The sequence below is a fragment of the Drosophila virilis genome, chromosome 3 (assembly GCF_030788295.1).
Source record: "Drosophila virilis strain 15010-1051.87 chromosome 3, Dvir_AGI_RSII-ME, whole genome shotgun sequence".
Classification (NCBI taxonomy): Eukaryota; Metazoa; Arthropoda; class Insecta; order Diptera; family Drosophilidae; genus Drosophila; species Drosophila virilis.
In genome coordinates this window covers 14,954,912-14,971,959 of record NC_091545.1, presented here as the reverse complement: position 1 = coordinate 14,971,959, position 17,048 = coordinate 14,954,912, and the positions used below count along the sequence as shown (strand labels likewise).

At 39.6% G+C, this 17,048-nt stretch overlaps 1 protein-coding gene across 4 annotated transcripts in view; it reads left to right on the top strand.

Annotated features, from left to right (window-relative positions):
- Positions 1–17,048, top strand: part of LOC6622133 (uncharacterized) — a 123,151-nt gene that overhangs the window by 94,292 nt on the left and 11,811 nt on the right. For all 4 annotated transcript variants that reach the window (XR_011416426.1, XR_011416427.1, XM_070208344.1 and 1 more), the window contains 2 exons: positions 10,016–10,203; positions 15,604–16,272. Coding sequence is in view for 2 of the 4 variants with exons in the window: in XM_070208344.1 (XP_070064445.1) it covers positions 10,016–10,203; positions 15,604–16,272 (857 nt within the window). In the remaining 2 variants the exon portion in view is untranslated. The remainder of the gene's footprint in view (positions 1–10,015; positions 10,204–15,603; positions 16,273–17,048) is intronic.

Below are 17,048 nucleotides of genomic sequence, written 5' to 3'. Positions count from 1 at the left end.
TATTTCACATATTTTGTTGTCCGATTTTTATTATATTATGAATAGGAGTATTTATATTTTTGACCAGTTTAAGCTGCCTGCTATTGCACTATGAACAGAGTGTTAAATTGTCGGTTTCAGTCTTGTTACTTGTTTTTAATTATATTTCAATTGTTGGCTGTGATTTTTATAAATTGCACAATGTATTCGGCTGCTGGGTAAAAATTTATATAAAAAACAATTATTTAATAATAAATAAAAGAAAAATCCATAAAAATAATCGAATTAAAACTGCAGCTGAGCAGCAGAACGAACCCAGTTGCTAAGTGTGCTGCGCCGTAGATATGCCCTTAATACACTTACTTAATTGCGGTTTATTGTAAGCCCCCGTCTGTAAGCCGTATTCTTAAATTGCCTTTTATTTTTGCTGCTGGTCAGCGGGCGGCTGCATTTAATTGAAAAATTATTAAATGAAATTTCGGCGCAACTGCTCGAAACGCAGTCTGGCAACTTGTGCAGCGCAAAATTGGGCAACGTTCTTCGAGCCCTGTGCAAAATGGTGCCTGTTTGTGTATGTGTGTATGTGTGTTTATATATGTGTGTGTGTGTGTGTGTGTATGTGCAGTGTGGCAGACGCTAATGTTCATTAATTTGCACTTAATAATTTTTGAGTAGGTTTATTTCCTGGCCAACGCTTGGTTGCGTTTTATTTCATTTTTTTTTCTTCTATTTCTCAATTCTGCTTTATTTGCAAATTTGCCTTCATCTAAAATTAGTTTTCGCTCTGCGCAGGCGATTTTGGCAGCTGTAGGCAACATAAATGAGACTACACCCACTCGCCCACTTAAGTTGTGCCCTCTGTTCGTTGGAGCTGCTTTTCGTTGTGCCTCGTGTTGTTGCTGTGCTCATTAACTTGCCAGCTTATTATGTTTGCTGTTCCTCGGCCCGTTCTGGTCGGTTTGTTGTTTTTGCTTAATTTTTGACCGTTTAACTTCTGTGAAATGCCCTCCTGGCATCGGTATTGATTGCGGCAACATCTCCATTTGCGTCTTAACTCTCGCCTTAATGCGCTGGGAATTTGCGCAGCTGTGTCTGTCTAGAGGATAATCATTTGACAGGGGCGTAAAATTGCTAAATCTATCATAGTTTAAATCAGTCTGCGGCAAAGGTTATGAAAGAACACATTAAAGCGCACAATATCAACATTTATCAGAGCAGCTAATAAATAAATATAGAAATTTGCAAAAGACCAATAAAAATATCAAAATAGAACACTCTGCCAGATTAGCTGAAAGATTTATGCATCAAGCCAAAAACTTTGCACATAATAATTTGTGAAGCGGCAAACAAAAGTTTTCCAAGATTTTAAAATCAGTTAAGGAAATTAAATGGCTGTCGGGGAGAATCTATTTTCATTAGATGCAAACAAATGAAAACATATTCGAATTAGCCAGAAGCAAGACATTAATTTGTTTTGCAAATAACCTAAAGTTTTTTTAATCTCATCGATGTAGGCGTGTTTGTTAGCAATATTTTAGTATTTAAATTATTGTTTTATTTTTAAACATTTTCATACAATACCAATCATAAATATACATTTATATACATATACTCACAGCCTCGCATTTTATCCTGGCAAATATAAATGCAAATCTCTATTAAATTATTATTTTTAGCATATTTCCAGTTAATTTGCTCATATACATATTTCTAATAGGGCTGCAATCTCTAAAATTTAATGTATATTCGTGAACAATGTTTGCCTTGGCATCTTTTTATGAAAAAATTAAATTTTTAATTTTCAATTGCCCAATTGTGCTACTGAAAATATTGCCGCCTTAAATATTTTCATATACAAAATGCGGGCTAAATTTGATCTGTACCCAAAAGTTTGCATCCACCTAATATGGTTGAAGTTGTGCAATAATTGGGTCATAATACTAATACTAATGCTAATAGTAATACTAATACTAACACTAACACTAATACTGTTATTATTATTATTATTTATTACTGTTGTGCAGGTTCTGCTTAAAAATATTATTGAAAATAATATGCTTTGCCTCGGCTGTTTCTCAATTGTTAAACTAAATAAATAAATAGATTTCCCAAAGACACAACTGTCTCTGTAAACTGAAAGATCAGCTTTTGCTGACACCACAAGCTGACCGCTTCGTTTCGCATAATTCAATAAAATTAGGCTTACTTTAAACATGGTCGGTCGCTTGTAACGAAATACATGCATGCCAAATTTAATTAAAAGGCAGCTGACACACACACACAGAACACTCACACAGAGAAAGCCAGAGAGAAAGAGACAGAGAGAGAACTTCTATTTGTCAGCTTAAATGTGTTTTAGTTGCGACTCAGAGCCGCTGAAGTTCTACATTTAATTAAGCTTAATTGATAAAGTTATGGCAAAATCAAACCAAATTAAATATGCAACAGATTTTGTTACGTAATCAATGGAATGAATACAAATGCAGTCGACAACGAACTCTAGCCAAATGAAATTGCAGTTTTGTTAATCATACGCCGTGTATTACATTCTGTGTTTATATCCGGGGGTTTATCACGCATTATTTACATGCCACACACCCGCACAGAAACACACACGCACACACATAAGCACACATTGAGCTCATTATTATAACTTTCAAATGACCTTTGCTGTTTATAATAAATTGTTTTGCTCGCTTTTAGCATACTACATATTTAAATGCAATGCATATTGAATTTGTTGGCTCCTTAATGATGATGTTTGTTGTTGCTGCCGCTGCTGTTGTTGTTGTTGTTGCGCTGAGGGGGCAGTATTGTACAAACAAAACCGCGTTGCGCACAATTGAAAGCAAAATGAAACGATAAATATTTGGTTTTCGTTAAAACTTTAATTAAAATCATGTTGCAGCCCGCAATAATTTATTTTTAGCAAACGTTTACGTTATTTGTGACTGTATGTGTGTGTGTGTGTGTGTGTGTGGGTAAAGGGTGTGCTAGGATGTTTGGTGTGTGTGTGTTGCGTTGTGTGTAAGTGTGTGTGTGCGCGCTGTGTGTGTTTGTGTGTCGATAACAAAACAATTATGCTGCTTTGCTTTTTGTTTGTATTTTGCTTTGGCCCCGCTTGGTTCCGCCCTTTGGTCATTATAAATGTTTCATGCGCGAGCACCACATTTTCCTAATTGAACTTGCCGCGGAATGTTGGCCAAAGTGCTGCCACTTGCGTTGTGTTATGGTTTTTTTTTTTTTTTGTTTTGTGTTGCCTTCTGCCACAGTTTGCTTTTAAAGTGTGGGTGTTATTGCACCTGCTGCTGCTTTTGCTACTGCTGGTGTATGCTCAGCATTCCAATTTTACGCCTGCGGGCGCATTCACATGGTATTCAAATTGTTTCGATTAGCTCATTAGCCATTTATTAAGTCATTGAAAACAAAATTTGAAATTCAATTATGATATTAAATATGTATACATACGCATGTATGCGCTGTTCTGTATGTTATAGATGGCGAAACAGACAGATAGCCCGAATCTGTTAGCAAATTAATATAGACAATCTAAGATATATAAGCTTATTTAATTGTAATTAACTCAGATGAAATTACAAGAAAGACTTAGAATAAAGCTATAGAAAAATATAGATGTAGATAGAAGTGGCTCACTTTCCATATAAAGGACGTGTGTTAATTGAGTTGGCAGTTAAAATTCTGGCAAGTAGATTTTTGATAATAACTTTAATTAAATAGATATCTTGCGATTTTTATGCGAGCTTCTTCTTATTATATTAGTAAACTTTCCTAGCAAATTAACGAATTATGTCTTGCGTAGATACTTGGCCAGCATTTGGGTCATACGCTTGATAAATTTTACTTGACACTTAAGACGACAAGCAACGCCCTCAATCAAGTTCGCTGTCAATGCCCGCACCGAAATGTTGTTTTAATTGCCACACCCCGTCCCCCTTCCAAGCAAACGAACCCATCTAATTAACGCTAATCAACTTGCTGACACTCGAATTGCCGCCACACAGGACATAAACACAATGGCTAAGCTGCGAAGCTTCCTCCCACACCAGACAGCTGCAAAGATTTCGAATTATTTTATGTGATGCGAGTATAATAAATTATTATATTAAATCGCTGTGAGACTTGCTGCAAATTATTTATGCCCAAGCCAAAATCAGGCACACACAAAGACACATACATATGATAGAGCGGGGGAGAGAGATCATAGATGCTATAAATTTATTACTGTACAAGCTGAGAAACATTTCCGTTGAAGCCAAGAAGCGTTTACCCAGTGATTTGTATGGATAGATATGTGTATTGACTATACATAGCAGGGCCCTAAAAATATGCTCAAAATGTGAAGCAAATATACAACATTTTATTACAAATAAAGCGAAGAAGGATGCGAGCGCATACGAAATTGTGTACTCATATCAACAAATACACATGCAATCTACTATATACATATATATATATGTAATATATAAATGTGTGTGTTTAGAAAGGAAGGCACAGGGCTAAGTACAATAGATACATTTCCACATTGGCGGAACTTGCTTTGGCATTTTTATTGATTTACGGATTATTGTCGAGCAAGTGGAGCGACGAATCTGAACATTGTGCAACTGAGCGAGTGGCAACGACTTCAACGCTGCTGCAAGTTCTTCAAAGTTTTCTAAGATTTTTTGCCATCTACTCGATTCGGTTTGGTCTCAGTTGTTGTTTGCAGCAGCGCCAAACTTTGAGCGAAACTTTAAACAAATCTTTTTGTACAAACGCTGTGCGAGAACTTGTTGAAATTTGTACTTTTTAATATCAAAAAGTCAACATGCAAAAAAAAAAATGAAATTAAAATATATATGTCAAACATAGAATGCGAAGTTGAGTGCCTAAATTTGCATTGAAATAATGATACGAGGCTCCAAAAATGTGCTTCAATTTTGCATAGCTTATAATAAAGTAGGCTTTCTATTCAGACCTATTTGGAATACCCAGATGAAATAATTCCAAATATCAGCTGAAATGAGGAGAAAAGCAACACGAAAACGCCCTTCTATTATAATTTTGTCATAAAATCGAACCACAATAGAAGCGGATGCATTCAAATGAGGTCATTGGCTGGCTGATTTGGCAGACAATGGTGGTGGGGCATGGCGGTTCAGTGGTTGGGGACCGAATGAACCAGACATGGCATGCGAGCATATATTTGTTGTTTAGTTTGTTTATTGAGTTGCAATTTTGTTTGCAATCAGCGGCAAAATTCAAGGAACGAGCATGAAACAACAAACTGGCAATCGAAACTAACGAGAATACCGAGAATGGGTGGGTTAGTGGGGGCTAGAACATGTCAATGCATGGGCTGTGATGTGCAAACAGCAAATTAGCATATTTGCACATAACGACAACATTTTATTTGTCTGCGTTAGTGTGTGCGTGCGTGTGTGTGTGTGTGTGTGCGTTTATGTAAAATAAATATTTATACATGAATTTGTCAATGGTTTGTGCTTTGTTTTTGTGGCCATTGATGGTTATGAACTTTGCACAATATATATTTTTTTGATTTCTATGTCTGTTTAATTATTTAATTAATTATATAAATAGTTTGTCTTACTGATTAAATGAACGATGATCAACGCACAGCCCAAAGACAAAAGCATTCTTTCGGTTAGTTAAGAACTAACTAAAAAAAAAAAGCAATAATAATTATTTAGAACCATTACAATTATTTTGTTTTGAATATTTGCGCGTTTTATTATTATTATTTATTATAAATTTTTTCAATGATCGAGAGTATACGGTTGGGAACAGGGAGTCTTTAATTTCATCACGCACGCAAGGAACATAAGATTTCAATAACTATTTAAAATAAGTGTAGTATTTATTGGGTTTGTTTTATGACTGTGCTCCCTTAAACACAACACTAACTTAGCCACACATGATTGGGCAGCCAGTCAAGCGTTTCAATTATCATCAGATACAAGTGAAATCAATTAAAGGAGCAAACCTACATCAGCTTTGACACTTCTTCTACATATGTATATATATAGTTGGTGTATGAGATTGCAGATGAGGGCAATTTAGTTGCTGCGAAAACAAATCGTTTGCAATCAGCCGCTGCTGCATAAAGTTCACGTTTATTTTCTTTCCAATTATTGGCTAAATCACATATAAATCAGCCAAATTGATTGCCACCCCTTACCGCATGCAGCAGCATATTAATTGAAGTTTAACTGCTTACCTCCTTGTAATTTTGGCCAAAAATACAAGATATATACGCACAATACACACATACCACTGTATGCGCGCTTATTTGTCGGAATTTTTGAAATTTTCTGCCTTACATTGCAATTAACTCGCTTTCGTTCGCGCAACTAAAAGCACTAATTTTTGCTGGCTTATTAGTTGTATAGGCTTTAGTGAAGAGAGTAGATGCGGAGATTCTAACTAAAGGTTTATATCTTATCATAGAAGAATAGTATGTTCAGGAACTATTCATTTTCTGTTGAACATTGTATCAATTCTTATCAAATAATAACAATATTTAAATAATTATGTAGCTGTGCTTTAAACGGAAAAAAACTTTTGGTCACCAAAGATTGTTTTAGAATGGCCCCAAAATTTTCAACCATTTTCATTTGTATAAACTTAATATGCAACATATTTTGCCTGTCATCTCTTGTTGTGCACTTTCGTTTGCAAACAGCAAAATGCAACAAAATCTGCAGTCAAAACTGTCATCGAAAATTCCAATAAAATTATTGAATCACACGAGAGTCAATGAAAAGTACTGTGATCCAAATATGTATATTCACAGTAGACACTCGGCATGAGTGTACAGCCATTCACTTTGTATTGCGTATATGAAATGTAATCATTGCTATTTTGTGCGCCACGTGAATTAGTTAACTTTTGCGCACGGCCAAAATTACATTCGCACACAGTTACATACGCTGTTGCGAGCAGAGCCTGTGGGTGGGTTGGGCGGCAATGTTTCGATCTCAGCTGCACTGGCTGTAATAAATTTCGATGGCATACGAAATGGCAGCGATGCCATTCGCCACTGCCGGGCAATACAACAATGGCTCTGCACGGAAATAATTCAAGGCCCGGAATCGGATTCGGTGTCGGTGTCGGTGTTGGTGTTGTTGTTGTTGGCATCGGCGCCGATGGCAAAGTTGGAGCTGTAGTCGTAGCCGGTTGTAGGACCTGCTGCCACCGTAATAGTAGTAATAATAATAATATGCTTATCAGCATGCCATAAAGTGCGACTCCGACTATCGTTGCCACGCACTCGTCGATAGAGTGAGTGCGGCGAAATAATGTTAAACAGTGTAGGAGTTTACTCTCAGGTAAATCGTACATACATATATATTGGTAGTTTTTGCCGGCGTACCGCAAGCGTGGCAATAAAATTGTTATTTTTGCGATTTATTATTAGAGTGCATTTGGGTTTTTGCGGCATCGACCACAAAATGTAGTCGCAATTGTGTACGCAACGTAACGCATTTGGGCATTAAATTATGGGGTGTTAGTTTTATTGATTATGCGGCCAAGGATGGCGATGTCGGACCCTTTGTGGGGACTACCAAACCTATCCCCGGCACTGGCTTGATTGACTAGCGCCCAGTTTGGCCATGTTATTTGATTGCTTGTTATGTTTTTGTTATTTTTCGATTTGTTATTGACCGCTGTGCAAATTAAATACAATTGCCCCCAGGGCGCAACAAACCGCAACTATCTTCACATACAGCCACTTGCCTAGTTGTGTATAAAGCATATATCGGTTCTTGTTTGGCAGAACAATGTAATCTGTCCTGCCTTTCAGGCACCTAAACAATTAGTCAAAACCAAAGGAAGCCTACCCAAAGGAAATATGCATGGTTGACTCCATGTATGCTTAAAATGCAGTTCGAACCTATCTTTTAATGGGCGTAACGCATATTTTATATGCCCGAATTGGCATTGGCATTTCCGCTGAATTAGCATAAAGCTCAGTACTACCAGCCAATAAATATGCCATTGCATTGTCCTATCTTCAAATCTGTTTATATTTATGAGTTTTTACAGTTCTGTAACTCTGTGTTTGGCTCAATTTACACCCATTTAAAATTAGTCGCATAACTTTTGAAACAAGGTATTTACAAGCGAGATAATCATGAAAATAAATATAATTATTTAATTGTATAAAAAACTAATTGTTTTGTACAGCCAAATAATTGGCTTTTTCACATTTAAATTAATGTTGTGAAAATATCGTATTCTTTTATGTCTTCATTTTGTAAAATAAGAAACTCCTTTAGTTGCCCACAATATATGCCAGAATTTGGTTTTTAAATTTCAGTACACAATTGCTTGAAGCAGTCTTAAGTGCCTCTCAAGGCGTTTCGCATTGGCTTTATGGGCCAGAATTGTGCCCAACCAGCGCAATGTGACAATAAAAAGCTCATAAAAATGTATTAGCTATGTGGCGTGAGGCAGAAACACACATATGCCAGATGCCACATGCCACAGAGTCGTAGAGTCTGCAATGAAACCAATTCTCACATTTCGTCCTCACCAGCTCAGTCCAGCTGGCAACTTTTGCCTATGTGGCAGCTGCAACTTTTGCCGCCTGCTGCCACTCGATGCGGCACATCAAAAACTCTTTGGCGTACACCAACTTGAAGTTGAAAAGCTGTCGCAGCAGCAAGAGCTTCGGTCTCGGCACAGGTGTTATCATCGATACCGTTGACGTTTGCTTCCTCCATAGAGAGCTGCACTCAGCCACCCACCTTGACACATACAACATCCACTCGAAGTATCGCTCTCTGTGCCGCACTGCAACAAATCGTGCGACTTTGAGCAATTGAAATGCGCGCTTCCATCGCTTTTTGGCTTCGTTCGATTTTCCCTGTTTGCCGTTTTTAATTTGTCACTTGAAGCAAAAGTTGCCAAAGTTGTCCCCTCGCCCGAGAGCCAGAGCGCTCAGTTGAGCTCTAGATGTAGTTTGGTTGCTTGGTTGCTTTTCTCGTTTCGTCTGGCTTGTTGCCATTCGGACAGCTTTAATTAAAGTTAAGTGTTGCCACTGCAACATTAAGCAGCAGCCTCAACTTGCCCTATATACACATCAATATTAGCAATTGAATGTTGCGCCAAGTTGCAGAACAAATATTGTTTGGATGCCCAAAGAACCAACCCCCTTAAAACAACATTGTTGCTAGAATTTGCACACATTGACTTTAAGCAGTCAAAGTTCCGATTTCCAGATAATAAACAGTGCCTGGCAGCTATAGGAAACATTTATTCGTGAAACTTTTAAGGCTTTGGGCTTTCAAACTGTTTAAATCAACTTTCTCATGAGCTTTACATCTAATGAGAACTGTTTTAACCTCAAGTACTTCTATCGACGTTGCCCAACGATATCATTTCCTTCGATGGTGAAACTTGAAGACAGTCTAGCTGAGACTCATAAACTTCTTTTTACTATTCCACAAATAATTAGCTTGTAAAATAAAATTCTTTAATAGTTATTTTACAAGCTGCACAAATAATAAAAAGATATAGTATACGTGGATTGGGTAGCAGGACACATTTTTTAAATTCTGTTAGGTATTTAGCTCAAGAGTAAAATGTAAAATCTCATTATTATATTATCTAACTGATAAATCGGATGACAATGAGAGATATTTCCATTTATTCTATTAGCTTGTCATACTTTATACACACAATTTGTGCCATTACGAAAGTGTTTTTTTATGTGCATGATAACATATGGGAAACATGAAAACGACTATCTGCGAGCACAGTGTAAATTAACCTAAATCACATGTAAGCCGCTTGTCACACAACATTCTTAGAGCATATTAAAAAATGGCCGTGAGTTGGCAGTGTAAACCGCAGTAGATGTACACACACACACACACACACACACGCACGCAAACGCTCACATGCATGCATACATATGTACATGTTATTTACATACACACATGCATATCATAATCTCTATTTATCACGCTCCCACTCAGTATGTATATCTCTCTGTCTTTCTCCTTCGCAGATGATGTTTTATTCTCACGTCGCGGCCGCATGGGACGCATTGTGAGTCCGCGTCACACGCTTCCGCCGAACACAACGTGCACGTACCACTTTCACGGATATCCTGGTGACCTGATTTGGTTATCGTTCACCAGCTACAATCTGCAGATACTGCAGCAGGCGATACACGACAACAATACGCTGGGACGGGTGAGTGAAAACGTTTGAGGCCCCAATCGAGATTTGGGGTTGGAGCTGGCTGGGCCTGTAACAGTTTGCATAAATGCATAAAATGCATGTTGGTCGATTGCGGAGAGGGGCACGTGAGGGATTGGGAAAGCCGACGAGTGCTGCAGGAGCTGAAGTATCCGAGTTGTTTGCATTGTGTGCTTAAACGCGTTGCGCTCTATGCCAGTGGCGGATTCTCTTGGCTATTGTCTTGATTTCTATATATGCTATTAGTGCCAGTCGAGCGACACTTTGTCTTCTCACCCAATTAAAATGTGTGAGTAAAAAGCTAGTAACAAAAGCAAACAGCGTACACACATATAGTTTATGATAAAGTAAAGGCTCCAGAGCTGTGATGATGGGGAGTATGGCCAAGGGATTTCGACATTCGTTTCAAGTCTAAATTCTAAAGTCAACCCTGAGGGTAAATGAAACTGCGTCAAAATGCGATGCATACAACAACTACACCATCAACAACAACAACAACAACACCAACTACAATGCAACTACTATGGCGAGTAGTGGCAAAAACAACAACAAACTCAGAAACAACGACAAAGGCAACACCTTCTGTCACGCGGGTGTTGAGCACATTTTTAATGTGCTTTGTTGTCTGTCTAACGGCCTGTAAATTGTGTCAAGGTAGCTGTAACTGCAAAGTAAAAACTATTCGCATATATAACAGCTGGTTGCAGGCGGGCAGTTGGATGAAGTATGAAAGGCCAGGGATGGAGTAGTCGGAGGGGTGAGTGGGTCAAAGTGTCAGCGATAAACGAGTAAATGGTTTTTTAGGCCAAATGCTAAAGAGTATTCCGTAAATAACAGCGCTTCATTTAATTAACATTTGCGGTGCGTGACATCAATATGTAAACTGTGATCGAGTTACATCTATTAAGAATAGCTCAAATTACTGTTAATAACAGCGACATCAGAAGACAGCTTAACATATTCAGCTAACATTGATTTTTAGTAATTTAACATGTTATTAACAGCACTACGCCTCAGTCTAATTTAACATTTAAAGGTTTACCTCAAAGTATTCTCTTTAAATGTGCTCTTTGCCTCTTCTTGTCATATGTGAGAAAATTGTCAATGCATATAAAGTAGAATTTTCCCGTGTGTCTTGACACGTAAATTGTTTCAAGATACAAAACTTTTTCGAGTTTTCTTCTTCTTTCTTCTGTCTAGACACCAAAAGAGGCAGCATCTAATTTATTTTGGTAACAGACTTTTCAAAGCACTTGAGAAATTGTTAGGACTTGAATTTAGTGCCAATTAATTTGGAAAATCCCAATGTAGAGACACCTGAAAAAAAAAATGAGAGCTCATCAGCTGTTCGTTAAGCTCTGCGTCCTTGTACAGCAAAAGAGGAAGACAACAAAAAATGGATTCCAGGAACTCGCCCACTTCCTCTTCAAAAATTGGCGACAACAATTGCTCCCATCCTTGTTTTAGTCGCTGCTGGATGCAGTGTCCGTGTCAATTGCAGTAGCCTCACCTACACTTTAAATTGTAAAAAATGAAAAGCTGCCAGCAGCATAAAACAACTGCAGAGTAACTTGCTCCATCACACGCGTCCGCTCCCTCGCTCCATAATTTCCCCACCTATCCACCCACCCACTCGGCCAGTGGCACAATAAAAAGTGACAGAACAAAAATATGTGTAAAATAAAACAGGGGCAACAGCAGTGGCAGCAGCGCGGCAGCGGCAGCAGCAAAAACAGTTCATGAATTTTGTAACAGCAACAAAAGCGACAAAAACAAACAGCAGGTATAACAGCTACAACAACAATAGCAACAATAACAACGACAATCAACACTTGGAGCATAAGACAGGCGAGGGGAAAGGGCGAGTCGAGGGAGGGCGGGGCAACAGTTCGTACGTGGGTGCTGCTGTTACGGCTGATGCGAAATTGAAGAGAATTTGCACAAAAAAAGGAAAAAAACAAAAATAAAAAATTCCTAGAAAACTTTTTAAATTAAGAAGCAAAGTTAAAACACCAAGCAAAAAACATATAGGGCAGAAAGAGACAGGTAGAGAAAGAGAGGAAAACAGCGATTAGACAAAGATAAAAAGAGAAGAGACCTACAAAATTGGGAGATTGCGAAACAATTCTAAAAAATATATATGTATAAAAAAGAGAGCCTGATATAATGCCGCGACATTTATGAGAGCCACATTCAAGTGGTGACATTTCGCGGCCACCCTTCCGCAAAACTTCCATTCTCCCCCTTCCGCACGACCATGTGTAAGTGAGGCAAATTCTACGTGTGCACAGGAAAAACGAACCGACAAAGAAACCGGCAGCGGGAATCGGGGCAAGACTTTGGCGTACAGGAACGCCAATTTGAAGGCACTTAGCAGCTTTACAAGTTTGGCTTGAAACTGCCATGTGGTTGAGGGTCGGCAAACTTTAAAATTCTTTCATAAAAATGAAGACTAGGGAAGTCACAAAGCTTAAGGGCTTTCAATAAATGCAAGGTAAATTATAAACATAAGAAGAGCCCCTAAAATGTTGGGAAAACATAAAAATATAAGAAAACAACAACCAAATAGAATCAAATTAGAAAGTAATAAAATCAACTTTATATGAAGAACACAATTGCATATCTATAAACCGAGAAGAATAAGGCTACCAGAATAAAGGAATATATATATAATAAACTAAAAATTCAGAAAGCTGAACACGAAAGAAAAAAATATATAAATATATTTATAAGTTTTTCCTGAAATAGTAAATAATAAAAAAAGTAAAAAGCTAATTAGGAGAAGTAAATTTGAAAGAGAAATGAAATCTGAAAAGTAATATAACCTGAAGCCAATCAGTTTAAGGCGTCTTATTCTACAAAGCTAATGCCCCAACTGCTCCCCCCCGCGCTCCATCAAGGATTTTTTGTGTGCTTCACAGAAGCCACAGCTGTTTGTAACTGTCTTTTCATTATTAACACAGTCAACAATAATCACTGCCTAGACACGAAAAGGAAAACATTTCCAGCAGGCGTCTAGTGAAAATATTTAATGCCTGCAAACAGCCTGCTGGAGATGATGAAGAAGCAGACGAAGCAGCAGAAGTAGAAGCAGAAGAGGCACAAAAACAACATGAAAACATGACAACAGCAGTGACAAAACGTGAAAAGACAAATAACTCACACTTGCAACTGACTCTCACTGCCGCTGTTTGAATATGTGACATATGACAAACATGTTGAATGATGGAGAAGGGGGTAAAGGGGCAACGGCACTAACGGAATGCGAGCTGGCCGAAGCAATGGAAACATGCGAAAATTGTGATGATCGCCAAACCCGGCAAGCCGCTAACTCAACTTGAGTCATACCGCCCTATAAGCCTTCTGCCGACGCTCTCAAAAGTCTTTGAGCGACTTCTGCTAAGCCGTCTCTTAGAACTCGACGAGGTCACGCGCCTGGTCCCGGATCATCAGTTTGGCTTCAGAAAGTCTCACGGCTGCCCCGAGCAGGTCCACCGGGCAGTAAAACACGTACTAGAAGCTTTTGAGCAGAAGCAATACTGCGTCGGCGTTTTCCTCGATGTCAAACAAGCGTTTGACAAGGTCTGGCACGATGGTCTTCTGTTCAAGATCAAACTGATACTCCCAGCGCCATACTTCAGCATCCTTAGCTCCTTTCTGGCAGGACGCACCTTTAAAGTGGCCGTTAAAGACCAAAGGTCGGCAATTAAGGGCATCAGAGCAGGTGTCCCACAAGGCAGCGTCCTCGGTCCGATGCTGTACACGCTGTATACGGCGGACCTGCCCACACAAGGACAAAGCAATGAAGACCTCAGCCCTGCGAGACTGCTGGTGGCAACATATGCGGACGACACTGCCTTCCTAGCCTCCCACAAAAATCTGCAAGCTGCTACAAGTGCAGTGCAGGACTGGCTGCTGCAGATCGAAACCTGGACAGCTATGTGGAACATCGCTATAAACTGTGCCAAGTCCGCCTGCGTCACTTTTACGCTGCGCCCATACAGCTGCCAGGGGCTACGGTTCGATGGACGAACCATTGAGCAGACCAACTCTTTCTGCTACTTGGGTGTCCACCTGGATCGAAGGCTCATATGGGGGCCTCACATCGCAGCAACGAGAGCAAAATGCCTGAGAAGACTTCAAAAGCTCGATTGGCTACTAAAGCCTCAAAGCAAGCTGCACATATCCACGAAGACACTGCTTATCAAAACGATGGTAACGCCTATCTGGACATATGCGATCCAAGTTTGGGGCACGGCATCAGCACACCAGCTCCGTCGCATAAGAGTGGTCCAAGCCAAGGCAGCACGCAAGGTTGCTGGCCTGCCATGGTACGTAACAACAGACGCCATCGAACGCGATCTCCGCCTAACAAAGGTCGGAGATCAGCTCAACTTCTTCAGCAGCCGATACTCCGACAAATTGGTGCAGCATCCGAACGCGGCCGCAAGGGCCCTGGCTGAGCCCATCAGTGAGAGGCGCCTCCGAAGGCTACACCCCGACGACCTACCAACGAGGCACATCACTTAAACATCCCTTTCCCATTATTGTTATATATTTTTAAGTCTGTAATTATCATTTAAGTTATTAAATAATAACTATACACTATACCCTTAACTCCGCTTGGTAGAGATCAGAAGGCACTGATCGATTCCAGCGCAAAATAAACCAAAAAAAAAAAAAAAAAAAAAAAAAAAAAAAAGCTGGCCGACAACAAGATAAACAGGCAAAAACTAACAGCAACAAAGCATACAGGGAGACCCTAACAGAGAGAGAGAGAGAGAGAGAGAGAGAGAGAGAGAGAGAGAGAGAGAGAGAGAGAGAGAGAGAGCGAGAGATAGAGAGAGAGAGGAAGACAGAGTGAGAGCGAAAAGCTTAAAAAAATGCGTTAAGACAAAGAGAAAAGCTCGTTAGCAGATGCTTGGTAAGGGGTAAGAGCATGGGAGGATTAGAATTTACTGTGGGGAAGAGCTCTGTTGATTAACAGCTGTTAAATTAAAAAATAACATTTGTCGCAGCTACTCTATCTGAAGAGTTCTTTTGATAAACAGCTGCAAAATTGAATTTAAACATTTGAAGTATCTTCCGTGTTAAATTCACTTAATTAAATTAATGTTTAGTAACATTTGACAATGTTCTGTAGCTAGGGATCTAATTACCAGCTGTAAATTTGAAAGTACTGTCCTGTTGATTTACAGCTGTTAAATTGAATTAATTTATAACAAGCTGTAATACTCATAAATAATATTTGCTGTCTCTTATGAATCTGGAGTTCTTTTGATTATTATCTGAATAATTGAATCTAAACACTTTGATTGTCTTCCGTGTCAGAGTGCTCTGTATACCGGTAAAGTTAATCAATAACATTTGATATTTTTGCTGTATCCTTTGCAGAGCGATTTGCCGCCTTGGATAACTCGTCTGCGTATGTGGGACAGTTACGGAACATATATGCCAATTAAATCGACCAGCGTGACCACAGGACAGCCGCCACCACCGCCGCCGGTGGCATCCTCGGCGGATGGGGGCAAACCCACGTTGTTGAATCAAAGCAACTATGGCAGCTATTACTACAGTGCCAGCAATCCGAAACTGAATCGCAATTTGCGCGTAAACATTGACAATGCCTGGAATCCAGTGGATACCTACATCTACGGGCCCACACAATCGAGTGTGTTCAATCAGGAGAACAAGTATAGTGGCTATCAGGGCGGTGCTGGTGGCGCAGCATCCGCCGGCGGAGCTGCCTCTGCGGGCAAACAGCTGGGCGGCATAAAGGATAGCCTCAACTATTTATCAGGTGGTAAGTCCGGCCGCGATGGCAGTGGAGCTTCGGCAGCAGCTGTCTTGAGCTCGGATAAGAATAGCCCAAGCGCTGTCTCCCTAATGAGCACCAAAGGCAAGCGACGTCTCATGCTGGAGATCTATGACTACGAGACGCCCAAACTGTGCGATCACACGGCCATCGGCAGCGGAGTCAGCGGCAGCAGCGCCCTAATGGGTGGCAACAAGCAGCGGCCCTGCAGCCCACTGGAAAGCTATGTGAGCACTGGCAGAGATTTGGTAAGTCAAATAAAAGGAAAGAAATTTCTTTCCCATCTATATAAATCTATATATTTTATTGAATATATGTGTTGATTGTGTGTGGAACTAATCTAGAATCTGGAATCCTTCAAAGGAATTGAGTTCCCATCTTTATAAGATAACAAGTATATCTTAAAATATTATTATTACACGTTAAAGCCTGAACAAGTCCTCCAGCTGTCCCTAAAGTCAGTTCAGATTTTCATATATGCAGCTTTAAATTTTGTCAATCTTAAAAGTATGCCACACCTTTGTTTACAGAGAAACAAGAATTTAAAGAAATGTTGCCTGCTTTTTCGTGCATTGGCTTGGAAATTCCTTTGTTTACATGACAGAAAAAAAAGTACAAATCGTTGAATTTAACAAAAGCCTCTAGTTAAATTTATTTATTTTGTTGTTTTTTATTTTTTTCTTTTGCTATTCTGCTGCACCTGGTCGCAGTGCTGGCAGAGGAGCGCTCAATTTGGCTCCCTCAACAATTACCTGGCAGCAAAGCAAGCCAACAAATTTGGCACAGTGCAAATTTGTATTTGCTTAAAACTTGACAAAATTAATCAAATTAAACACTCGAGTGCATCGCCAGACGTGCACAAATAACGACAAGCGGCAAGCGGCAAGCGGCAAGCGGCAAACGACAAACGGAGCCAACGAAGCCAACGAATCCAGCCAGGCTGGAGAGTCACCCACGGCGACTTCTTTGCCTGCTGGCAAAATTCAAATACGCCAAAGCACACACAAGCCTGACTTTGGCGAGA